This window comes from Fukomys damarensis, unplaced genomic scaffold, assembly GCF_012274545.1.
Source record: "Fukomys damarensis isolate Sample0158 unplaced genomic scaffold, DMR_v1.0_HiC HiC_scaffold_23, whole genome shotgun sequence".
NCBI classification, from domain to species: Eukaryota; Metazoa; Chordata; class Mammalia; order Rodentia; family Bathyergidae; genus Fukomys; species Fukomys damarensis.
In genome coordinates, this window is record NW_022900935.1 from 65013604 (window position 1) to 65024853 (window position 11250).

The 11250-nt window shown below is 53.8% G+C and overlaps 1 protein-coding gene across 1 annotated transcript in view; it reads left to right on the top strand.

Moving 5' to 3' along the window:
- The window catches only part of Foxk2 (forkhead box K2), a 39906-nt gene extending 31551 nt beyond the window's left edge, over nt 1–8355 (top strand). The window contains 4 exon segments of the mRNA XM_033767436.1: nt 2498–2800; nt 4415–4524; nt 5088–5317; nt 8196–8355. Coding sequence (XP_033623327.1) covers nt 2498–2800; nt 4415–4524; nt 5088–5317; nt 8196–8355 — 803 coding nt within the window.
- The last annotated feature ends 2895 nt before the right edge of the window (nt 8356–11250 follow it).

Consider the following 11250-nt stretch of genomic DNA (forward strand, 5'->3'; position numbering starts at 1 on the left):
GGTATCGGGATTTAACTCAGGCAGGCAGCGGAACCCCTGAGCTAAATCTCCAGCCCCAGTGTCCCCTTGAGTGTGCTTCCCTGCTGAAGACACGGAAGAATCAGGCTGAGGGTTCTTCCAGCACTGTGCCTGCCTGTCTGCTCCATGGTTCCAGTCCAGCCCTAGCACTGGAGCATGGGAGAGGCTGCTCTCATGTGGTGTGGCTCCTAATGTAAGCTCACCGTGCGAATGAGCCCTTCCCCACGTTTAGTACCAGAGGTAGAACTCAGGACCTTGTGCTTGTGAGGCAGGTGCAGTGCCACTGAGCTAAATCCCCAGCCGTTGTTTTTATTTTTCGAGACAGGGTCTAGCAATGTAGCTCAGGCTTACCTCAAACCTGAAGCAGTCCTTCTGCCTCAGCCTTCCATATCTTGGGATTATAGCCATATGCCATCATGCTTGGCTGAGCCCTTTTATTAAAGCTGCATCCTTTTCCCCTGGGCCTGTGAGCATAGAACTGATTCCTAGGATTTAGGGTGTCCTCCCTCACCTTCCCTGGCTCCTTTGTCTAGGGAAGCACAGGTGCTTTACAAAGCAGCAGGCTGGTGCAGCCCTTCTGTGGTGTGAGACCCTGTGGCCTGGGGTCCCACCTCACAGGAGTGGGGCACAGAGGTGACTGCAGTTCAGATGCCCCTCTTGTCCGCAGGGCCCTCCCTGTGCCTCCACCTGCCCTGAGACCTTGCTGCCCGGGAGAGGGGAACCAGTGTGTGGGCCCTGTGTGGGCCCGACAGCCGCCTTGGGGCCACGGACCGCAGATCAGGTCTCGCATGGCCTTGGAACACCCCGACTGCCTCCTTGTGGTGACAGCGGCTCCTGGCCGGCTGGCACACTTAGCCCAGCCTCAGGTAGTGCTGGGTGTCTGTCTGTTTGGAGATGCCCTGTGCAGCCCACTGGTCCATGGGTCCATCATGTGTCTTCAATCAAGACATGTTAGTCCTCCAGCTTTCTCCTTCCAAACTTTGTTGTGCCCTTCCTGGGTTCTCCATCTTTCTGGGTGAGCTCTAGAATTTGTGCTCAGAAGTCTGTTGCTCTGTGGCTGGGGCGGTGTGGGCAGAGCTGGCTGTGTGGTGGTAGGGCCTCTTCATCCCAAGTCCTGGGTGCACCTCAGGATCTGTCTTGTTCTGCGTGCCCTCTCATCTTCACTTAGCTGGGAGGACGACACCGGGGATTTAGCTCAGTGGTTCTGCTGCCAGCTTCTCAAGTGCAAGGTCCTGAGTTCAATCCCCCCATACCACCCCTCCCCCCCAAAAAAAAGTCACCTTGACTTAGCATCTTTGTGTTCTCTGTGCCTAACAGACCTCACTAGGCCTGGGGACCTCCAGTGCTTGGTGGAGCTGCCTAGGCCGCTTGTCCCAAGGGTCACAGTCCAGGTGAGCCCAGGTCTCCTTCCAGGAGGTGCTGCCATGGTCCAAGGCCCCTCTGCCCAGGGGGTGCTGCCTGAGGGAGGCAGGCGGGGCTATGCTGTGGGTGGAACAATAGGTGGGGCCATAACTGGCCTATAGCTGCATGGATTGGATAGTCTACACTGGGTAGGCGGGGCCTATGCTTGGTGCTGTCCATGTAAGACTGGAAGAGGCTGGGGTCCTGAACCACAGTTCCTCAGTGCTGTGTCCCGAGCCAGTATTAGGTGATCAGGTGGACCAGAGCCCAGGGCACAGGTGTAACTGTGTGGCTGTGTCCTAGTGGCCATGACAAGCTTGTCCTGCCCAAGTGCCCACCATCCAGGCTGCTCCGTGGTGGGTTCTTCCCCAGTAGGAGATGGCGCAGACCCAGAGGGGAATGACATGTCCCAAACACTGCACGCCTGTGAGGGTGGCTAGGCCAGGTGCAGTGAGCTGGTGACAGAACCCCCAGCTCTTAGAGCAGTTGGCCGGCAGCAAAGCTGGGAGAGTGTTGCTCCTGGTCTGAGACTGCCAGACGGATTTCTTTCCTTCTTGGGGCTTTGGTCCTTTTTCCCATTCGTTTCTTGGATTGGGCAGGGCCTGCCTGGTTTGGAATTGCAGTCTGCTTTCCTCAACACTGAGTGAGGTACTGCTCTCATCTAAGCAGTAACCCCACAGAGTGTCCCTGTGTGGTCCCGACAGGGTCCCCAGAGGCGGGAGCCAGCCTTGGAAGGCTCTGTGGGCAGGCTGAAGGGCACCTCCCTCCCTCAGGCACACTCTACAGTCTGGGCCAGTCCAGGCACAGCAGCCCTGTTCCCTGCTCGTGAGGAGCCTCACTGTGCAGGGTGTGAGCGGCCGGGCGAGGGCTGGGCAGCCCTCCCCTCCCTGTCCATCTGGACTGTGGCTGAGCGCCAGGAGCGGCAGGGCAGAAGAGCTTGATTTTGGAAGCAACAAAAAAGTGGCGGTTGTTAACCCCTGCAGTTTCAGTCCCCGCAGCAGCCCAGATCCTGCCAGGTGGCGGGGTGGAGGGTTCACCATGGCACGGGCGGGCTCTCACTTGCTCTCTCTCTCCGCAGCAGCAAGCCCTCTGCACATGCTGGCCACCCACGCGTCGGCCTCGGCTTCCCTGCCCACGAAGCGGCAGAATGGTGACCAGGCTGAGCAGCCAGAGCTGAAGCGGATCAAGACAGAAGATGGCGAGAGCCTTGTCCTCGCCCTGAGTGTGGATGCGCCCCCGGCGGCCGTGGGGGAATAGCAGGTGCAGAGCCAGTGGCCAGGGGGCTTTGCTCACGACATCAGCCTGTGGTGCCAAAGGAGACGTCGTCGCCTCTTGCCAACGCGGACGGCTCGTCAGTGGGCGAAGGCCCTGCAGTGGGATTGTGAGTGCTCAGCACTTGGCACTGCACACACAGACCCGGGCGGCCTTAGCACCTCGCCGTAGACAGCAGTCACACTCGGGCACCAGCATGGCATCTTGACTCCCTGCGGGGCGCGGCCTGCGGGCTCCACTGTCCACCTCAACCGAGCGCCCGTCTGCCCCGACAGCTGCTGGGCGTGCTCGGGGGCAGGGCCAGGCCACCCTGCTGCCCCCACCAGACCCACCTGTGGCCAGGAGACAAGACAGTATTTTGTCATCCACATGTGGAATTAGAATATTTTGAGGTGTACTTTCTTTACAGAACAATGGGGTCTTTGACATTTCACATCACTCCATTTCTACTCTGGAAAGTTTGGCATCACAGGACCTCCATCTGGATTCGTCTGGGTTTGCAGCAGCTTTTGTCACTGTCCATTTCTGTGGTGGGCTCAGCCCTGCACGGCTCATGTGCACTGCGTGGCGTCAGGTGCACTGCCCCGGACACCTGCACATTCTGCGAGTCAGATGCGACTTCAAGGTGCCACGCGGCTGCACACCTGCTGGCTCTCGGTGTGTGTGTGTGTGTGTGTTGACTTTGTCCCTGGCATAATTTTCCACAGTAAGACAAGTCTCCTAAGTGTTGTGTGCGTAGCAGCAGGACCCTGTTGGAGGAAGATGCAGTCTGGATCACACCCCCTTTCGGGAAGAGCGCACAGACCCCTCCGGTGTGATTGGCCCTTGCTCCCCGCTGATGCGACCACCACTCCCCAGGGCACCTGGAGGTTCCCCCAACTTTGCTGAACTGAGTCCGACACTTACGCTGACTTCTCTCCTGCCAGGGGGTGCCTGGAGGCTTGGAGCAGGCAGAGTGTGAGGCCCCCGGCCCCTGCCTCTCCAGGCACAGCAGTGCAGACAGGGCTGCAGCCTTATTGTGAATTTTTTAATGTCATCATCATAGTGTTATTTATTTAAATGTAGTTGCTTTGGTATTTAATTTTTTTTTTTAAGAGGAAAAAAAAAAAACCCCTGTATTTTCCTGATGGAATGAAATGGCTCAGAATGGTATATTTAGGCAATTTAAAAACATTTCTTATTTACATAAAGACCAAATATGATGAATCTGTCCTAAGTATTGTGTCACCGTCTCGAGCTGTTGCCGTGTACTGCAGATGATGCGTGTGAGTCACAAGGTCACTGGAACTCAGCCTCAGCCGTGTGCAAATAAAGTGAGACATCCTGTGAGTGAGCCGTGTGTGATGCTTGCACGCAGCCCCCAGGCCCGGCAGATGCCTCCTGCAGAAGGTCCGCTGTTTGCAGAATGACCTGGACCTGGGGCAGCCTGCAGGACCGGCAGGCCCTCCTCGGTGAGCTGTCTACACCCTGAGCTCAGGTGGCCAGGCTTTCCCGAGTAAGGGTGGGAGGAGGAGCCTTCGCTCTGAGGCTGCAGTCTCTGCCTCCTCGCCTCTCTGCTTTGACACGTAGGAATTTAACGCTGTCACTGAGCGGACAGAACCTGGACCCCGGATTAGCAAACAGCTGTGCCCACGTTTTCCTCTGGGCCTTGAGAGCGCTGTGTAACATCTCGTGGTTCTGAGTCTCTGGGAGCCGTGTGGGGAGATTGGCCTTTCGGGCACAGGCACGTCGCAGGCTGTGCCAGCTGTCCAAGTGGCTCCTCAGTGTCTTTCCCAAGCGGTCCCTGCCCTCCACGAACTTCGACGAAGCTCCTCTGGGACTCGGAACTTCAGCGTGAGTCTCTCTGCCCCAACCTGTGAGAACAGAGGGAAGACCCAGCACGAGAGCCGTGTGCGTCGGTGGCTCTTCTTCCAGCCGCTGACAGCTATGCCCGCTGCTGGGAGCACCAGTGTGGCACCCGAGACCACTGCTGTTGGAGCGTGTGGAGGGGGATTTGTGTGCAGAGATGTGAAATTTTTAAAAAGTACCAAGTTCCTGAAATTCAATAAAATATTTTTATTAATTTTAATCGAATACGGAGTGTCGCTGTCATTGTGGTGAGCTTTCTGCACTCTTCTGAGCACAGTCCAGGGCATTCTGTCTGCAGCCACTGTTCAACTGGAGCTGGAGGTGCGGAGTTGTAGTGGTCACTGCCTCTTCTGCAGATGCCCTCCAACCTGAAGGTCGACTGAGATGGGCGAGGGAGGTCCCCAAAATGCCACAGGGGCCCTGGATGCTGTTGTCCCCACCAGGCCTGGAGTCCTGTGCTCAGTAGTGAGAGCCGGAGGAGGCCCCATGTGAGAGACCCAGCTCTCAGCTGTGGAAGTGCAGCCACCATGTTGTCCGCCACCTCCCAGGTGCTGGGAGATGGTCACTGGTTTCACTGCTGCAGTGACCCTGGACGGAGCCACAGGTGGATGAGAGGCACTGTGGGTGACAATGGCCACAGGGACACGGGCAAGGCCTGCAGCCCCCTCCACCCCTCTGGCAGTGTAGGCGAAAGTAGCCACAACTCCCAGGCTCTGGACAACCTGGACAACCAGCTTGTGGCTGCTGCCCTGTGCACGGACACAGACCTGGGCGACAGGTGCTGCCAGGGGTCCAGGACCTCTGCCCCTCACCGGCTAAAACACAGCTGCCCATATGCAGAGACCACCCAGGTCTGCAGAGAGCTGGAAGCCACAGTAGTGTGGCTAGCACTTCCGGTGTTGCTGGCCTGCATGGTGTTACTGGATACAGGTGTGGGCAAAAGTCCCAGAAGCATAGCCTGGAGAGGGGCCCTCAGCACACTACTGCTGCAGGCGACGCTGATGACCTGGAGGGCCTCTACTCCATTACCGGCAGAGGGCAGTTCCCATCGCTGCTCCCGATTCCCTTTTCCCTCCCCGGGCGGAGCTGCACAGTTGAGCACTGGACGAGCACGGGGTGTGGGGGGCTGGGCCCAGCCTCCTACCAGACTTGGGGAGACCAGGTGAGGAGGAGTCAGAGAAAGCGCCTCTGAGCTATGCATGGTGCTACACCTGGCACTTGAGGCTGCAGGCAGCGCTGACCCGAGGGACTCCAGATGTGCTGGAGTCACAGGCAGCCCAGCAGGAAAAGCCCTGAGTGCTCTTCAGAGAGCGAGACAGCCTGGGGGTGCTGAGCAGAAGTCCACCCTGCCCCATGTTGCATACCTAGCAAGCATCACACAGTTATAGCCATGCTCGGAAAGGAGAGGAAAGTGCTCCGGGAACGAATGGTTACAGAGCCTGAGCGGAAGGAGGCCCTCGGGTGGTAGAGCAGCATTTGGAAGCCATCAGCCAGGACTCGGCACAAGTGTCCGCCTGTGTGCCACTGGGCTCTGGGGAGGGTGCTGACACCAAACATTTTAAAGAAGTTCCTTCAACACTTTATTAAAGACAAATTCAAAACCTGGGTGTTGTGAAGCGCAAGGACCTGAGTTCAATCCCCGGTACCAAAACAAAAAAACAAAAAACAAACACACAAAAAACCAGGGTGCTGTGAAATCCAGCCAGAATAAACTGAAAATTCTGTTGAGGCCAGGTGTGCTGGTGCACACCGTGGGAGGCTGAGGCAAGAGGGATCACAAATTTTGTGCATCCTGGACAATTTACTGAGAACCTGTCTCAATATTGTGGGGACTTGGGTTCAATTTCCTGTGCCATAAATAAAATTATTTTTAAAATATGGAGAAAGCTTTCAATAATTACATGAAACTTAAGTAGTCTTGACACACTAAAGATATTGTCAAGTTGGACTTTTTTTTTTCTTTTCTTTGAGACAGGGTCTCACTATGTATTTGAGACTTACCTGGAACTCACTATGTAGCCCAGGCTGATACTGAACTCACAGCAATCCTCCTGCCTCAGCCTCCCAAGTGCTGGGATTACAGGCATGTGCCCCCAGGCCCAGCTGGACTTTTTTTTAAAAAGCCCCAATTTGCTGCCCAACAAGTAACAAGATGGTTAGAAGTAAATGACAGGGCTGGGGATTTAGCTGAGTGGCTGCATCAGCCTCACAAGTGCAAGGTCCTGAGTTTGATCCCCAGTACAAGGAAAAAAAAGAATTGAACCGTAGCAACTGTGTCTCAGTCTCATCAAGAGCTGAGCTGAGGAACAGAGCTCAGGGGTAGAGAAGGTCAGGGGTAAAGAAGGACATCACAGCCCAGCATGCTGGTGTTCACCTGTAATTGCAGCACTCTGGAGGCTGAGGCAGGATGTTGAGGATGGTGAGTTTAAGGCTCAGCCCAGCAACCTAGAGAGTTCAAGGTCAGGCTGGACTTTACAGCAAAACTTGTGTCAGAAAATCGGCGAAAGACCCTGGTGGGTTCAGTGCACAGAGTGCAGCTGTCCCGGTGCCCAGGCACCTCCCACTGCTGTATGGATAGGGCCGGGCATGAGGAAGCCCCAGCTCCACTAGTGAGCAAAGGGAGGGAAACTGAGACCCAAGGGGCCCCCAAATCCATGTGCCATCGTACCCATGCCCTTCAGCAGACTGATGGGCAGTCCTCGGGGACAGAACACCTGAAGCAGGAATTAGGAGCCACAGGGCACCGGGGATCAGACTCAGGGCCTTGCACTTGTGAGGCAGGCTTAGTGCCACTGAGCTACATCCCCAGCCCAGGTGTTCTTAAATCTTCAAATGCTTGGAAATTAGATGACATATTTCAAAATAATCCACGAGTCAGAGGGAGTCTGCTGCAATTGCAGTAGAAGGAACATGAAAAATATATCATATTAGTGAAATGTACCCAAAATAGAGTTCACGTGGAATTTTATAGAAATAATGCATATTAGAAAAGAGGTCTAGCTGGGTGTGGTGGTGCACACCTGTAACCCCAGCTCTCAGGAAACTGAGGCAGGAAGATCACTGCAAGTTTGAGGCCAGCCTGGGCTACATAGTGAGACCCTGTATTCTTAACATACAAAAAAGAAAGGAGGGGGGAGGGAGAGAGAGAGGAATATAGGTCTAAATCTAAAATTTAAATTTCCGTTTTAAATTAATAAGGAACAAGCTAAATCCAGAATAATCAATAATATGGAAAAAATCATAAAATTGAGGGAATGAAATTAACAAAATTAAAGTTGATTCCTTGAAAAAAAAAAAGTCTGGGGCTCAGGATTTAGCTCGGTGGCACGATGCCTGCCTTGCAAGCACGAGGTCCTGAAGTTCCATCCCTGGTACCAAGAAAAGAATGTCTAGCCAGAATGACCAAGGGAAGAGGGCATACATGACCACCATCAGAAAAGAGACCCCAGGGCAAACCCCACTGTTCTGAGCCAGGAGCAGGGGTACACACCTGTGATCCTGGCACTCTGGGAGGCTGAGGGAAGTTCACTGCCGTGAATTCAAGGCCGAGACCCTGTCTCAAACAAACAAAATCCCATTATTCTAATCAGCCTGTTGGCCCTGCTGGTAAGGAGACAGGGCAGCCAGACCCAGAGGGAGGGCCCTGCCGGCTGCAGAAGGCCGTCCTCGCAGTGCAGTGGAGATGGGGCCCTGCTCCTGGGATACCACAGGGAACAGAAGGACCAGGGGGACCCACTGGTGCCATCGGTGCAGTGGGGCCAGGTCTCCACGATCATGGCTGGGCCAGTGGAGCAAGCCGTGGACCCGCATCTCTGAGACAGGGGAGCTGCATGAAAACTGCCCTGGGCTCCACAAGCCAGCAGGCCAGGTGGATTCAGAGGAGGAAGGACAAGCAGGCTTACGTGCTAAAGAAACTTGGGGTCTGGCCCCTCCCAGCAGACTTGGGAGCCTGAGAATGGGCTGGGGCTCAGACAGTGCCACCTCCATCACCTGCCCTGAGCCCATGGGCAGTGCCTCATGTTCCTGGGTGGGTAACAAGAACCAAGGGTAGGGCCAAGGGCTACTGCAAAAGCCGTGCCACCCAGCCCAGGAGTTTTCCTGGGGGTGTGGGTCATGGGATTTGATTGACAATTCTTTGTTTGGTGGGGAGGTACCAGGGACCAAACTCAGGACCTTGAGCTTTGGAGGCAGCAGCTGAACCAATGAGTTAAAACCCTGACCCTGATTTTGATTTTTTTTTTTTTTGGTACTGGGGATTGAACTCAGGTCCTTGCACTTGCAAGGCAGGCCACCGAACCACTGAGCTAAATCCCCAGCCTGATTTTGGTTTTTTGAGACAAGGTCCACTATGGAGCCCAGGCTGGCCTGGATCTCCAGGTGATCTTCCTTCCTTCCTGCAGGTGCGACCCTGTGCCTGGACTTCAAGGGCACTAAAAATACAAAGACTGGGTGCTCACTTTGGCAGCACATATACTAAAAACAGAGCAGAGCCTGGAGCGCACCATGCTCCCCAGTGCGGGTGCCTACTGGGACACGGTGGCTTCCTCTGTGCTCAACGTGCTGGCCACGCCGGGCTCCAGAAGCCTGGGCGAGTTTCCAGATGAGAACTTGACAGGTTGGCAAGCGCCCCTGTGCATGGCTCCAACCTGCCAGCCCAAACACACATGCTGGGCCTTCTGAGTGTTCAGCCACGCTCCAGGGACCCGGACTACACCTTCCAGAACCTTCCTGCTCAGGGCCCTGCCTTCTCAGTGTCCCGCATCCCCTGCTGCCTCTCAAAGAGAAGAGAACACGCTGCCTCTACTGACACAGGACTCCGATTCCAAAGCTTGGAGGAGCATTTTAAGGACAGCTGTGCTTTTGGAGGACTAGAGAAAGGCTGTGGAAAAGATGTTTCAGAAGCAAAAATACATCAGGGCAGTGGTTCTGCCACCTGCCTTGAAAGCACCAGGTCCCGAGTTCAATACCCGGTACAAAAAAAAAAAAAAAAGAAGAACCAGCAGCAAAAATACATCAGCCAAACAGACTGAAAGAAATTTGCCATCAACTTGGGACTAAAGGAATCACCGATGAAAATTTGGTTTCAGAACAAAGGACGAAGTGGCAGAATTCCAAAGATGAGGAGGTGCCCAGGTCCAAAGAGAGAATCTTGATGCTCAGCCTACCAAATGCATGGACTTTGAACTCATGATGCTATGACTAAGCCAGATACAAAAATACAACTGCTGTGTAATCCCATTTGTGTGAGGTATTGAGTCCACAGAGAGAAGGAAACACGGTTACTAGAGTGGAGAAGAGGGAGAATATGAATTAGTTTTGTTTAGTGGTGCTGGGGATTGAACACACAGCCTTCACACTCAACTACATTCCCAGCTCTCCTCATACTTTATTTTTATTTTGGTTTTTTTCAGATAGGGTCTCACTATGTAGTTGAGACTGACCTGGAACTCACTATGTAGCCCAGGCTGGTCTCGAACTCACATTGATCCTCCTGCCTCAGCCTCCCAAGTGCTGGGATTACAGGCGTGAGCCACCACACCTGGCCTTTATTTTTATTTTGAATCAAGGTTTCACTGAGTTGCTCAGGCTGGGCTTGAACTTGTGATCCTTCTGCCTCAACCTCCTGGGATCACAGATGTGTGCCACACCGCTTGAATTAGAGTTTAGTGGGCACAGTTTCATTCAGAGATGTGCGAAGTCCTGGAGATGGACAGAGGAGGATGCTACTCCACTGTGCACTTCCAGCTTATGGAAAAGGCAGGTATCATGTATATATTTTTGTTTTGTTTGGGGTACCAGGGACTGAATTCAAGACCTTGCACTTACAAGGCAGACATGGTGCCACTGAGCCAAATCCCTGGCCCTGGTTTCATGTACTCTGCAAAGGACTTGGATGGACATTTCCCTAAAGACATGTGAATAGCCAACAGCTCAACACAAGAAGATGCTCCATGCCGCTGGTCATTAAGGACACACACATTGAGATCATGGTGACACCCCACTTCACACAGACCACTGTGCCTTTGAGTCTGTTGCAAGATCCCACCTCTTCAGTTTATTGGGGATGAGAAGATTCTATCTCAATGCAGTCTCAATCCTGGTACACCAGGAAGAACAACTGATTAGCACAATCATGTCACCTTGGCTAAAGCAGCAATAACAACAGCAATAACAATACCATCAAACACAGCCTAGAAAATGACAAACTGTGGTAACAGTTAATTTGCCACCTTTAACCATATGAATTAAACTTGTGGTTATATAATCTAAAATGAACCAGAAAATTATATGCAATAAATAGGCACTTAATATGGTGATTTTACCCATAGGGGAGATTTAAAAGGGGTTGGGTGGGGGGAAGTAGAGAAATAGAAGTGATTAGAAGCAAGGCTGGAGGACAAAGGAAGATCACACAAACTTTGCGAAGCTGGTAAAGAAGACAGGAGGGGAAGCGCCGGGAAGTAGCCTGGGCCCCGATTCACCGCAGGAAGGAGAACCACGCCTGCTCCCGACCCAGCCGCTATCGCTCAAGCGCCGGGAGGTAGGCTGGGCCCCGATCCACCGAGGAAGTAGAGATAGAAGTGATTAGAAGCAAGGCTGGAGGACAAAGGAAGATCACACAAACTTTGCGAAGCTGGTAAAGAAGACAGGAGGGGAAGCGCCGGGAAGTAGCCTGGGCCCCGATTCACCGCAGGAAGGAGAACCCCGCGC